Below are 14,615 nucleotides of genomic sequence, written 5' to 3'. Positions count from 1 at the left end.
AACTCTAAACGTATGACCATTGTTTCTACTCCTCAACATAACAGTAGTAGCAATGACCTTGGAAGCTTGTAAATAAACAAATCATGTCCGTTTTTGGAAAAACGTCAACACGTTTTCCAAAAACGCTTTGTTTTAAAAAAAATAAAAAAATAAAAAATTTAGTTTGAAATTACCGGAAGCTCTATTATTTCCTGTGACTGTTGACCTGGCCGGAGAAATTGAGCAGCTTTTTTACGGTATTGAGGGGTGTGTCCATATGTGTGTCGCCCGTCGACGTGTAGGCTAACCTTTGATTATGTCTATCTGTAAAACCAGTAGCTTATTTTCGGTGATTTGTTTGAATAAGGGGTTTGTCATGCATTTAAAATTTTTTTTATCCATATCAAATCAGGTTTAAACAATTGCTTCTGTAATATATTACACTGGATGAATGATTGTGACATTGAAACGGGTCTGATATTATGGTTTTGTTTGGTGGTGAGTTAGAAGAAAGGCAATGCCTCCCTGGCTTTATAAGAAAACACTGAAAGACTGCATGATTTACCTGATGTTTCTGTATTTATTTGTGCAGCATTTTTGGACTAATTTCATTTAATTTCTTTTGAAACTTTATTTTTTATTTATTTATTAATTAATTTGTATTATTGCACCTTAATTGCTTGGTTGTGATATGGTACTAATTTATTGTACTAGTTTATTTCTCTAAAACAGAATGGAAAGAACCAACAACATCTCTTTTTTTTTTTTAATAAAGGACAGAAACATTGTATAAAAATAAAGTATTGTAAAAAGGTTTGCAATCCTTAATTTAGTCAAAACATAATGATTTCCAATAAGGGAAAGTGGCACATTAAATTAGCATTGTAATGCATATTAAAACATTTTGCTCCTTTTTAAACACATTTTATTTTACTTTTTAGGCATCCTCTCACTCCCACTCTCGTCAACAATAAAGTCCTGTGACCAAGGTCTGTGTCATTGGCACTCTGAAGCAGGTGCTATTCTGTGTATGTGTGTGTAGGACTTCATGAGTGTCACACTGCCGTGGTGTGACACTCCCATAGGCAAAACACACTCCTCTGTCAGCACCCCTCGGGCAACGTCCCAGCACATCACTGTGGAGATAACTTGGTTTTTGTTATCCCGACCTCCGGTGATGAAGAGTTTGTTGTTACAGGCAGCGATGGCGCAGCTTGCCCTTTCCCCAAGACGAGTCACAAGGGACCACGAGTCAGACAGAGGGGAGTAGCAGTACATGGCATGCATGGCACCACCTGGGAGCAGACAGAATAAGGTTAGAAAATATATACATAGCCTATATGAGCAGATCCACTTTTAATGCAAGAATCTCTTTTCTTTTATAGAGGATCATTGAAATCAAACACAGACATTTGAGTTCTTTCTCTTGTATGTTTATGCTTTTATGTCAAAGCACTTTGTAAACCCTTGTTTTTAAAGGTGCTATATAAATAAAAGAATTATTATTATTATTATTATTATTATTATTACAAGTGGTGGAGGAAGTAAAAGTAGTAATACTGCAATATGTCAATGCAAATGTCACTTAAGTAAACGTATGAAAGTTTTTTTGGCAAAATGTATTTAAAATCTTTAAAAAAGCAAGAGCACCCGCAATGCAGAAAAATCCCACCCTGTGATTGTGACTATTGGATTATTATTAGAGAAGAACTAATGTGTAAGTTGGTCAAGCTAATTTGAACTATTTCATATACAGCTACATAGTTTGAATTCTGTCCACAAGTTTTCAAATTTATGATTTGGCATAGAAGTGTAAAGCAGTATGCGCTGGAAAATTTCAACTAAAATATAAATACCTCAAATCTGTACTTAGTAACATTCCAGCACAACTTACCAACTACATAGATGCAGTTCTTGAATGTAACAGCATTTGTGCATTTGGTCTCAATGGGAATGGGCGCCCGTAGTTCCCAGCAGTCTGTCCCAGGTTCCCAGCACTGAACCTTATCAGTTGCCAGCTTTCCATTCGGCCCACCACCAATCACATAGATCCATCTGTCAAAGCTTGCAGCAGCGAAGGAGCTCACACCTACTCCAAGAGGTGTCACCTGCAATAAGTAGAGCCAAACGGGCTTCTGAATAAGAATATGTGAGGAAGTATAGCCTATCAGACAGAGAATGTGTATTGTTTAAAAGCAGTATTATTTGTGGAGCATCAGATGTACAGTATTTAACACCGTATGTACACAATAATAGTAAAACAAAAATGAATGAGGGTATGGAGTTTTGAGAAAGACTGGAATTTTGGGTGAGAGGTAGATGCACATATAATATCTACAGCTGCCTGCTGTCGTAGTGAGAGTGAACCAATGGGTTATCTCTGGTACAGGTGGCTTAGCGCTTTTAGCTGAAAATAACTGTCTTCTGCGGCTGGTTGTGCGAATCATATCAGTATAGTTGCCATAAAACTAAAATAACACATCGAAAGGTGCTAAAACAGTAGAACTCAGAGAAACTTCAGAAATGGGGTAGTTCTTTCAAGCAACAGTTTTCACATACTTGTAGTCATTGCTAACAAAGAAAAGTAAAGTTACACTAAAGCAGCATTATAATGTCAACTTTTTTTCACCTGTGTCCAGCGATTGTGAAAGGGATCATAGGCCTCTACGCTAGCAAGTCTCTGAACTCCATCGAATCCACCCAGTGCGTACACCTTCCCCTCGTGGACCGCCATCTTGTGTCTCCAGCGGCCTGTTGTCAGGGGCTCGATTTGGATCCACTTGTCCAGGGCGCCATTGTATTTCCAAACATCATGTTGTGTCTCCTTACCTCCTGCAACAACAGAAGCATTACAGAAAACTGTCACTTACAGTACACACTATAGCCTCTATCCCTACATCAATGTGTCACTGAATCTTTAGTAATGACTGTATCATTGCTCGACATTGGGACACAGAGTTATTAGTCTGATTAAAGATGTAAAATCCAATGACTGAGTCTGAACTCTCATAGTATACATGTTGCTGAACAGTTAGCAACAAGTAACCACAGACACAGTGTCATTTCCTGAGTTGGGAAACACCTAAAACCACAACAACTGTTACTGCAGATGAGAACGTGTCTTCCTGTTATTTTGCTCAGCTGTTCATTACATTAGATTAGCATTTCATTTAATTGTTAAAACAACATTACATTTGAATAAGAGAGGCCTAGAAACATTTACAGCAACTTGTTTACATGATGGAAATGCAAGAAAAATACAAGACGAGAGGATATATGGAAACTTTAACTTTTCAGATGCATTATCTGCCGACTGTGAATAATTTCACTTTCATCAGTACAGGTTGACACATTTTACAGGAACTAAGGCTTTCTATGAAAATAGAATGTGAATATGTTACTTTTCTCACCAGATATGTACAATTCATTGCGGAAGGTTATGCAAGCAAACTCAACCCATTTTCTGTTTTGGGACTCATCCTCCATCTCTGTCATTGGCAGCCTGGCAACCTCTAATCTGCTGCGTCTAAGGGGGTCCAAGCAGGTAACTGTGGAAATGAAGCGTTCTTCTTTAGTGCAGCCTCCGATGATCAAGAATACCTCTGAGAGAAAGTGCCGCAAACGGGGCTTGGTTCGTTCAGAGACCACCTACAAACATGTACAAAGCACATTAAACATAAAACATTTAAATGCAGCAGGTCATTTTATCAGAGAATGAGTTGGCATGAAAAAGGTAATTGCTCTTATGCAGTAAATATGGAACATATTTAAGGATAGCAGGTAGCTTTTGCCTCTGGCAAAGTGATACACCTTTAGACCATTAATACCCCAGTGTTTCGGCCTCAGGGTTTCAGATATATTGAATAAAAAATTTTAAATAGAAACATATTTTTGGCTTCGCCTATATACTAACCTCCCTGCCAGAGAGGTGATAAGCGCGGGTCTCTTGCAACAAAGGAAAAGCTTCACTGCAGTTGCGTATCAGTTCATCCGACTCCACTTTTTCTACGAAGTATGCTGGCTCCAGCAGTGGCAGTCGCACATGTGAGAGCAACCTGGCCAGTAAAGAATAGCGTTGTTCCTGCCGGGCTCTCACCCAGCGCATGAGTGCCTGAAAAACACACTCCTCAAACTTCACATCAAGGTCGTCTCTTTGCAGGATGGTCTCCAGCGACTCTGCTGGCAGCTCCAGGAAGTCCTGCTGCTGGACCACCTGGGAGAATTGAGAGGTGATGTAGTCCTGAACCCTGTTTGTCAGGTCTGACAGGGCGTGGCTTTCAGCCAGATTCAGGACCCCGATACAGTTCTCCAGGTGCAGGGACTTGCTCAGAAAGCTAGCACATGCATCCGCGACACGCAGGAACTAAGAGAAACAAGGTGAGCATAGGAATCACTTACTTTTCAGCTGAAAATTTAGTAAGCTCTCTGATGTAGACATACAGGGTTTCTCAATATTGGGGTCAGAACCTTGTGGTGAATGATACAACTATTTCAGATTTCTAAGATTTATGAGCTGTATGAGGATTTGACAAGAAAATTGTCTTGGAAACCCAAAAATATAAAAAAGAATTAAAAGCCTTGCCTTAACAACAGCCACCTTTACATGTGTTTCCTCAAACTGTATCCTAAACCTTAATCTGATTCTAATTCTAACCTCAGTCCAAAACCGACTCCCAGCAGCCTGATGAAGAAGTGAGGACCAATCAGAATGCTTGAACTTTTTTTTTTTTTTTTTAATCTTCAAATGACATTTTAAAACTCAAACCGCATGTCACAAAAATAGAGGTATGGGAACACCTGTCTCATTTGTTGTGTTGCACAGCTGTGTAGTTAATTTAAGCCTGTATGGAAAACTGATCCTGAGTGTAAACAACTGGGCAACTTTCACTTCCCTCTTAGTGTCACACATCTCATACGCAGTGAGATGTTTGTTCCACTGAATGGGGGTTATACTGTCTGAAGTGAGACGATCATGAGACTTGCAAGATGCTAAATATGGTTCTTCACCACAGCAGCCCCATGCTGCGAAAAGGTACCATCAAAATAGAAAGATAGATGTTCTGAGGGAAAATGTTTAAAAATGTTTTACATTCTTCATGACTCTAATTTTGGTAATCTTAGTTTAGATAGTTTTTACCTCTAGTGAAAAATCACTGATCACACCTACACAGAATGAGAAAATGTTACAAATCCTAAAATAAATAAAACCCTTTTGAATGGATCAAGCTAAAAAAAAAAGGTTTTCTTCACTGTTGGATTTATGTTTTGAGGATGTTTTAGGATTTAATGACTTTTTATGGTTTAGGATTAAGTATTTGAAGTTAGTGTCTTTATATATAATACATGGTAACATCATAAGAGGATGTCAGAGGATGTTTGTGATATGTAAACGAACAAAGTATGTTATATTTAAATGTTTAAATATATATTGTCATTTTACCTGAAATTGACTGGCAGCCTCAAGTATTCTCTGGACATTTGAGTGTGTGAGGAGGGCTCGGCTGGTGTAGGTATACTCCAGGAGAGAGGCCATTGTCCCACTGTCCAACCCCTTTATTTGCACGCACTCCTCATGAGTCTCCTTCAGACCACTGCAAAACATTGCCCTACACAGAAAATGTTCCTTTATTAAAACCGACAATGCCATCACCATACAAAGAAGAAACAATGCTTGTTTATTTTTTACCTGAAGTACTGACTGGCAGCGGCAAGTATGGCTCTATGGCAGGGAAAGTCATGCCCTTCAACACTCAGTATCACATCGGTCAGTTCTCTGTTCACTCGCAGAGTCTCCATCCCTCTCTGCAGCTCAACAGGTAGACCTCCATCTTCCCAGCGTATCTCACTTGTTCTTGTCGGGCTCTCTCTCTCCTCATTGGGGCTGGAGTCATCTCCAAGAAACGGCAAGGGACAGTCTGTAGTCCTCTCCAGTGAGTCACTCATCTTTTACACCACAAGTTCTTCAGAAACTCGCTCTCCTCGGACGAACAGCATGCAACTTCTGTAGGTGCACCTGCATGGGTATGAAGACAGAAAATAACCCCGTGTGGTTTGTGCTTGCAACATTTGTGTCGCGCCGAGACGTGGATTTGTTTTTTCCTGTCCCCTTCATACTTCCTATTCCTGTTCTGTGAGGAGCATACGTATGTAGCAATGCTTGTTTCTAGACACTTCCTCTTCTTGTGTTGAGTAAATTTCCCCTAAGTTACCTAGTTTTCCTCTTCTTTTTTTTCCAGGATCCCCACAGGTGTCAGGTTTCCACCACCCGACCTCATCAAAAAGCACCGAATAACAATAAGCATCCAAACGTGTTATATCTAAAAATACATTTTTATATACCATGTGTTCCTGTGCTCCTATGAATTGCTATAAACAAGATCTCACTTCTTGTTTAACTATCGTACATCACTCCATCATTCTGGCACCTCACTGGGATAGAACTCACTGTAATCATGAGAAGCAGCTTGTGACCAGAAGGCTGCTGGCAGGATGAAGGTGGGTGGGAAAGTGTAAGAGCAGCTTTTGCCCCTCCCTCATTTTCAACACTGAGGAGCTTATGCCTAGTTACCATAGTAACTATCTAACAATGTATATTACATTGCTTTATTTATTTGCTTTGCATATATTTCCTATATTGTACTAATTCTGTTTAATGTGTGAATATTTGTTGTTTTTGCTATGAATACTTACATCTTTAAGCCCATACTTATATCATAATTTACACATCATTCCAGAGTTGCACTACTTCACTGTTTCATTCATATAGTAGTAATAGATTATCTGGTTTTCTTACCTCTCAGTCTGTCTCTGTGCACCTGTAATCTTATCTTATCTTATCTTATCTTATCTTATCTTATCTTATCATATCTTATCAGCTCCACTGGAGCTCAGCTGACTGTACCGGGAAGGTGTGAATGTGTCTAATTGTCCTACACCTCAGAAATGTTGGTTATCACCATAAGGAACAAAAAGAAAAACCCCCTAGCTTTTGCTCACTCAGAGCGAAAGCTATAGGCTGAAAGCCGAGAAGTGAAAAACACAGCTGCAGCAGACGTGTGTGTCCCTGTCTGCTCCACCAGGTGGCACTGTTGTCTGATTGATCTGCGATACATTTCAAGACGATATCAACGAATCCAGACTTACTTCAGTGTTTTGGCGAAATGGGTCAAACTCGGACCCAGGCTGTGTCCTAGCAACACAATTCAACTGCACACCCTTTAACTAAATACTCTCTACTGTATGATCGGATTACGGTAGGCCTATGTCGTAAAATCAAGTAAAACAGAAGTTACACAGGTTTTATGCTGAATTACAATGAGAGAGAAACTAGTTAATGAAGTTCGTTCCAAAACCTAAAAAGCGGGTCGATTTTGTGAAGATGCCCATAGTCACCTGCCTGCAGCAGAGACAGCACTGAGCACCACATTGTTTCACGTCACATTATTTCAGGTAAAGTCGAAAGAACCACCACCTTTCTCAGTTTGTTATTGGTGTGATATGTGTGTGTAGTTGATTATGATGTGTAGTAAATCACATCGAGTACGTTGACCATAAATGCAACAATTTTTTTTTTTTTTAAACACAAAGCTCCACCACAAGCCACCTGCACATGCACATTTGATATAGATGTATAAGCTCACCAAAAATAGAGACTACCAATACATTTACAAGTAAAATATGTTGCAAGAGCACGTGCAGACTTCCTCTTGGTTTACCTACAGGAAACGATACCCACTTTATTATACACAGACTGAATTGCAGACAGGGAGACCGACAGGAGGCTGCTATGGTGTGAACAGTGTTGACTCTGAAGCAGGTTCAGGATGAGGTGTTCCCTGCACTCGCTTTGGATGGCCAGTTTTCTTTTCTATCTACTTCCACACTGTGGTAAGTAGTTCACTGAATTTCTACAGCAAAATTCCTGCGGCAAAATATAGGTTATGCTTTATAGGTTATGCAAGTCCATTTTGCAGTATGGATGTAATAAGTAGAGCCAAGAACCTTGGTGTTATTGAGTGTAACATATTCTGTCGTTACTCCAGGTCCGTCATGAATATACATACCATTCATAAATAAAAAGAAATGCTAATAACCACTTATACATGTGTAAATAAAGCTACACTTTAAATGTCTCTGATATGTAAAATTCCCATGTGCTTCTGGCAACTCATTGTTATGATTTCATAAAATTGCATTTAGCAAAGACTTATGTGATTAAACTCAGACTGTTGATTCACCTATGTTATTCTCTTTGCCTATTTTTAATAACATTTTTATTGATGTAGACAAACAAATTACTTGCAAATTATTTTCATGAAATCGAAAAAGCTGCAATAATTGCTTGCTTTCTATTGGGGGAAAATTAATTCCCCTGCCGCGGAACAGACCTTTTCCACTATTTGCAGGCAGTGGTTCCCATGGATACTTATAATGAATACATACTCCATAATATATGCTGTAAAAGATTTACATTTCTTGTAATGTGCAGTACAACTCACATGCTATGTAGTTATCTTTCACATATCCATGCAATACTGAGACAAAGGTTGAAGTGTAACATTTAAAGTTGCAATATTCAACTGACCTCAACATCTGTGTTTTGTCTGTGTGTCAATCAGGAGAAGCCAAAGTGCACACTGAAGCACAGGCTGGGCCTCTGTATCGTGTGTTGGGCTCTCCGCTCTCCATCTCCTGCAATGTGAGCGGCTTCTCCAATAAGTTCACTCAGCAAAATTTTGAATTCCGTATTAAGAAGCCTGAAAATCCAGCAATCGAGATCAACATCATCAGCACCAGTGACCAAAACTTTGCATATGCCATGTATACACAGCGTGTGAAGAGCAGTGAGATAACTCTGAAGCATTTGTCTTCAAACTCAGTCCTCTTTGAGATACGAAGTCTACAGAAAAGTGATGAGGGGGAATATGACTGTTCTGTAATCAACTCAGAATCTGTTTACCAGGGAACCTACAGTGCTAAGACAACAGTCAAAGGTAATCAGTCACAATTCTACTTATCAGTTTTAATGTAACTGCATCGCTGTATTGTAAGATGGCAAAAATGTAAATGACTTTCATGTTTTTGTCTCTGTTGCTGCCATAGTGATTGACAACTCCCTAAGTGTTTCATCATCTGACTCCACATCATTGCGCTACAATGAGGGTGATGCTCTCACTTTAACATGCCAAGCCTCCAGCAACACCATCCAGCACACCCATCTGTCTTTTGCCTGGTTACTCCATAAAGGCGGTGAGGACAACGCTCAGCCTATCATTTCTCTGGACAGAGATTTCACTCTGAGCCCGGGCCACGATTTTGAAGGGCGTCACCAAGCTGGACTCATCAGGTTAGATAAAATGGGAGAAGCCACGTACAGGCTACAGATGGCTCAGCTGGAGCTGTCAGACCAAGGTAGGATCTACTGCCATGCCCAGGAGTGGATCCAAGATCCTGACCGCTCCTGGTACTCTATCGCACAGAAGGATGCACAGAAGACTATGCTGAATGTCACGGCCAGAGGTTAGAAGCAGCTATCATTTAATTGGTATAATCTATTAATAGCAAAACTTGACACATTCATTTTTGCTTTTCCTGTTCACAGTCATTGTGACTTCTTGAAAGTGTTTGTCTCACTGTGATTATTTTTTGCCTTGAATTAGAGGTGGCGCCAGACACGTTGTCTTTGGTGGTGAGAATCTCGACGCAGCAGACAGCGCTGCAGGAGGGGCAGGAGCTGTCACTGTCCTGCAACGTAGACACACAAAATGTGGAGAAAAGATTCTTCTCTGTGGCCTGGCTCCGGGGGAGCGTTGAGCTGGCCCGCATTGGCCCCACGGGTGTTCTGTCTGTGGGGTCCGAGTACAGTGGGCGAGAGAAACAAGGAGAGCTCAGGGCTGTCCGGATGGGTGACAGAGATTACCTTCTCATAATGCAGCCAGTCAGAATTGAGGACGAGGGAAAATATTTCTGTAGGGCTTGGCCTCAGGACAGAGGCCAGGATGGTGGCTTTACACAGGGAGCAGCCCAGGATTCCAGTCCGCAGCCAATCAGCATCTCAGCCAATGGTCAGTCAGCAGATAAAGCCATACTGACTGAGATAAACATACACAGGCATTCATTTAGGGTTTAATTTCCTTTCCTGTATGATTTACCCCCCCAAGTTTAAGGCGGTTATTTATGATAATATTAATATTAATGTTATCTTCTCAAACGCAGTCGTGCCATCTTTCTGTTGCCTTGTCTCATCACAGGAAGTCGGCTGTCAGTTGAAATGCAACGCGATGTGAGTGTCAACGAAGGCGACAGGCTGAGGCTCACCTGTAAAGTGGATGGGATTAAAGGTCAGCTTTCCGTCACCTGGCAACACAAATCGACATCCACATCTACGGCCTCGTTTACCAATGTCGTCAGTCTGAGTCAGGAGGGTGTTTTGGAGATAGATAAGAAGTTCGTGAGTCGCAAAGTAAGAGCAACGCGACCAGCTACTGACTCTTTCACTCTGGAGCTTGATGAGGTCACACCCTCCGATTCAGGCGTCTACCAGTGCGCTGTGTCCGAATGGAACACCAACAGCAAGACCAACAGCCAGTCACAGACCACCAGTGTAACGGTGGCTCCTACAGGTAAGATATGTCTCCATCCGTCTGCGGAGTACAAGTTATTCAAGACACATGAATGATGAAACCTGTATATTGACGCAACTTGTTCCCTATATTAAGTTGTTTGGTTCCTCTTTTAAAAAGACTGTGTTATTTCTGAAGTGGCATAAGAATAAGGATGTGGACGTTGGTCAGTCTGCCAGCTGGTGTTTCTGTCAGTACTTCCTTCCATAAGATATCTGGACAACTGGTGGCCAGATTGCCATGAAATATAAGCCTGATATTTATGGTTCTCAGAAGATTATACCTAATGTTGTTTACAGCCCCTCTGATCTTTACTGTGGCACCACCATCAGAAAATACCACGGAAGAAATTTACTGAGCGCATTCATGCTCCACAGAATATGCACCCTTTTCCAGCATTGCATGTGCTCGCCACGTCTTGTTTATACACAAATTTCCACATAATAAATCTCAAAACCCAACAGGCAGATTGCCGTGACATTTGCATCATCATGCTTCCAAGAGGAAAATTGTTTTTTGATTTTAATCAGCACAAATGTTGCACTTTGAGCCTGACTGCGAGTAAAGCTCTGAGAAAAAAAAACAAAAAATATTCAGGATGTTTTTTTTTGTTCTGTTCAATATTCTTTGTGATGTAGGGTGTAATGAATATTGCTGGGTTCACTTCCAGGGTTTTAGACTTGGAGGTCTTGTTAACATGCGTTCGTTAAAATGACACAAAAGTACAGACTTTGGAGTACCTCACTGCATACATTTGCATTTAAAGCAGAAAAACTGATTTTCCCAGAAGTGTTAAGACTGCTTAATGCTTTAAGTTATAAGTTTTATGTGAAGACAAGTATGTTGACACAGAAGATATTTAATGGATGAAAGTTCATTTTCAGTATAACTGTACATGTGCGTTAACCTCTTATTGTTTTAAAGAAGGAAGTGATTTTGAGAAATGGTTTGCAAAACCACATTTGAGAATAAATAAGAGAAGAAGCAGATACTACTTTGGAAATGTCACATTCCTACATCTCTTTTTTTAAAAATATATTTAGATTGTCTGATCAGTAACATCTCCTCTCTTACTCGACACAGAGTCATTTGTGAAAGTGAATCTGATAAGTCGCAACAACGTAGTGACTGTTGGAGGAGATGTGGAGTTGATTTGCCGGGTCAAAGGTCCACGTGTGCCAATAACACTGACTTGGAGCCTGCGGCGCGATGTGTCGGCCGTAGATACCATCCTGACAATGTACTCTGATGGCAGCATCAGCTGGTCTGGAGAACAGCAAGGCTACCAGGTGAAAGTACAGAACAAATCAACTGAAGTTGCTCACTATCTGCTCATCAACGGTGCGAGCCACAGGGAGGCAGGAAGCTATCAGTGCAGTGTGTCTGTCTTCCTGGAGAATGCACACAAGAAGCTGCCTCCATCCAACCTGCTGGCTGTGATGGTGCAGAACCCAGGTACTACTGAGATTTGCGAGGGCTACATGCCATCTTTGGAGCGATGAAAGCTTCTTTGTGAATTCTATTTCTCTGTGTTTCTCACCATATACGACTTAACATTTGTCTCTCTTTCCTAGCAAGCAAACTCAGGCTGACTTCCTCCCCCAACGTGACGACAAACCTCAACTCGGATGTAGAAATAAAGTGCTCAGTTACCTCTGAACCCTTTGCGTCCTCTCGTTATGCCGTCACCTGGCTGCATCAGCAATCAGCAGTAAATAAGACCATGTTAAGCTCGGACGGGGATGCCCTAGTAACATTTGGGACCGACGTGGAGCTGAGCAACAGACTCAGCATGAGGCGCACTAAGGGCCCTAGTTTTGAGCTGACTATTCGGCAAGCTCAGATATCAGACCGTGGCTCATACATATGTGAGGTGGTGGAGTGGCTACAAGATCCTCGCGGTGATTGGTATCAGCTCTCGCCAGTGTCCAAAATCACAGAGCTTAAAGTTATCGAGCCTGGTAAGTTTGTTTATCTTTAATTAGCTCACAGAAAAGTTCTCCAGATTTCCTCAACCATAGAACATGTCTAATTAGCAACATTTATCCTACACCATTTAAAAGATAATCATATGACAAAATGTTGACTTGATTTACTGAGGTTTCTCTTCTCTGCCCACAGCCAACGATCTTCGTTTGGATATGAAGGAGCAGCAGCAGTTGATTTCCAGGGAGGGGGACGAGGTAGAGCTCAAGTGCAACATCATCTCAGGTGCATCCATCCCTTTTTTCTTCTACAAAGTCACTTGGTTTTACACTGGGAACAGTTCCTCCGTCACAAATGTCCCCTTAGTAGAGCTTGATCACACGGGTCTGCTGAGGTACCCAGAGAACCAGGCGACCACAGGCTTGCAGGGGCGGCTTCGTCTCTCCAGACCCAGCCAAAGCAGCTTCTGCCTCAGAATTCAGAGGGCCCACGAGGGGGACAGCGGAACTTACCGGTGCCAGGTGGAGCAATATCAGCTGGATCAGGAAGGTCACTGGCAGCAAAAGGCCTTAGACAGCGCCGGCCCGATCGCAGTCACGATAAACGTTGACGGTATGATCACATCATTTAGAGCACTCTATAGGTAGCTTTATAAATGTGTTTGTGTTTGCATGGGTGTTGAAAGGAATAGTTTTGGGAAATCTGTAATTTGCTTTCTAACCAAGATGTAGATGAGATGATTGATACCACTTAACTTAGCTTACCACAACCGCCAAGATAACATAACTATGCTGCAGCTTCATATTAACTATAGTGAAGAGAGTGGTATCAATCATCTCGTTTCACTCTCAGTATGAAATGAGTGTATTTCCCAAAATGTTGCACTATTATTTTAAAACTTTGGCAAACAAATGGCAGTGCATTTGTATTCCCAATATCATAGAATGAAAAACACATGTTCTCTGAAAAATAGCAATTTTCCAATGCTTCTCTTAGCAATGTTGTTGGTGGTATTATGCTTTATGCCACTTGCTCTTCTTCACTGCCTCTTTTTAGTACAGATACAGATGTGTTTTCTGTTTCTGCCCTTTGTAAAGCCTCTTAATCTCCGTTTTGCCCCCTTTCCCAGACTTCTCTCTCGTCTGTCCATGTACGTGTGATGTGATTAGCACTTTTCTCTCATCAAATATCAGGTTCTGAAAATTTATGTGAACTCATGTGTGTATGTGGACACAAGTAATGCACCTCTTTGCCTTCTTTGCAGGAGGAGCTGTCTCTGAGCCACAATGTAAGTTAGGTACCTGGATAGGGATTTTCTTAGTCCTTGTCATCTGCTTACTGGTGGTGATTTTCCTACTGGTGCTGAAGATATGCTGGAGCAAGAGCTCAGGAGGAAAGAAGTCAGGCGAGTCTCTGTGGGCAGAGAAAGTCCCCCTGGAGACCAAACCCGGTGCAGAGGATTGAACCTAACAGGCTAGAAGTGGAGAGGACAGTAGAGCAGAGTAACTGAGGATAAAAAAAATCTATTCATATTTTTTACGCGCCATGTAGTATTATTTGATAATGTTTTATCATTTAAAAATGTGCAGTTTACATATGTTTTTATTCATTTGTTATTCAAAGTTAAATAATTCTTCTTCTGTAAATCTGTTGATAACGCTCCATGAAAAAAAAAATATGTTTAAATGTTTTACTCTCTGTGCAGCTGGGAATAATTTCGCCTTTATGAATTAATGAATTTCATTAAACCATTAAAATTAAACAGGCACTTTTCATTTTACAGCTAAAACATATTTGCATAATCACCAGCCTCTTACAGCTTACTTGCGATGGACAGTCAGGCTAGGCAGCATATTAACTTTGTGGCTTTGCACCTACAAAGCAACATACTCTGACTGGCAGATTCCTTTTTATGTAGCAACATGCCAGGTGGTTTGATTCTATGTCTTTGATGAGAAGAAGTCAAAGCTTAACGTGTCTGGGAGCAGCTAAGCATGCAATGTGGTAAGATTTTGAAAAATTTCTCAGAATGTATGACAGTGATGAATCAACCAGGAAGTGCTTTGTGGTTCTGTAAGAACACCGGAT

General features: G+C 40.9%; 2 protein-coding genes and 1 long non-coding RNA gene across 5 annotated transcripts in view; 2 read left to right on the top strand and 1 right to left on the bottom strand.

The window, feature by feature from the left end:
• The window catches only part of LOC130177490 (uncharacterized), a 34,513-nt gene extending 31,804 nt beyond the window's left edge, over positions 1-2,709 (top strand). Inside the window, exons 5-6 of the long non-coding RNA XR_008829024.1 lie at positions 1,178-1,294; positions 2,619-2,709. This is a non-coding gene — a long non-coding RNA (uncharacterized LOC130177490). The remainder of the gene's footprint in view (positions 1-1,177; positions 1,295-2,618) is intronic.
• klhl6 (kelch-like family member 6) lies at positions 732-6,434 on the bottom strand. Of its 2 annotated transcripts, XM_056389307.1 has the most exons (8): positions 6,189-6,434; positions 5,666-5,992; positions 5,420-5,585; positions 3,893-4,342; positions 3,390-3,627; positions 2,609-2,811; positions 1,874-2,087; positions 732-1,274 (listed from the first exon to the last, which is right to left on the bottom strand). In XM_056389307.1, exons 2-8 carry the CDS (start codon positions 5,920-5,922, stop codon positions 976-978), a joined length of 1,827 nt encoding a protein of 608 aa, XP_056245282.1. In that variant the 5' UTR covers positions 5,923-5,992; positions 6,189-6,434; the 3' UTR covers positions 732-975. The 2 variants fall into 2 exon arrangements, with proteins under 2 accessions (XP_056245282.1, XP_056245281.1); XM_056389306.1 differs by having other exon boundaries at positions 5,666-6,434.
• Positions 6,435-7,160: 726 nt separating this feature from the next.
• LOC130177044 (immunoglobulin superfamily member 3-like) lies at positions 7,161-14,289 on the top strand. Of its 2 annotated transcripts, none has more exons than XM_056388459.1 (10): positions 7,161-7,428; positions 7,729-7,866; positions 8,598-8,972; positions 9,082-9,498; positions 9,639-10,043; positions 10,230-10,601; positions 11,685-12,056; positions 12,176-12,562; positions 12,723-13,139; positions 13,792-14,289. In XM_056388459.1, the coding sequence occupies exons 2-10, from the start codon at positions 7,803-7,805 to the stop codon at positions 13,989-13,991; spliced, it is 3,009 nt and encodes a 1,002-aa protein (XP_056244434.1). In that variant the 5' UTR covers positions 7,161-7,428; positions 7,729-7,802; the 3' UTR covers positions 13,992-14,289. The 2 variants fall into 2 exon arrangements, with proteins under 2 accessions (XP_056244434.1, XP_056244433.1); XM_056388458.1 differs by having other exon boundaries at positions 7,701-7,866.
• The last annotated feature ends 326 nt before the right edge of the window (positions 14,290-14,615 follow it).

This window comes from Seriola aureovittata, chromosome 11 (assembly GCF_021018895.1).
Source record: "Seriola aureovittata isolate HTS-2021-v1 ecotype China chromosome 11, ASM2101889v1, whole genome shotgun sequence".
NCBI classification, from domain to species: domain Eukaryota; kingdom Metazoa; phylum Chordata; class Actinopteri; order Carangiformes; family Carangidae; genus Seriola; species Seriola aureovittata.
Note: the sequence above shows the minus strand (reverse complement) of the source record. Positions and strands in the feature narration are given on the sequence as shown.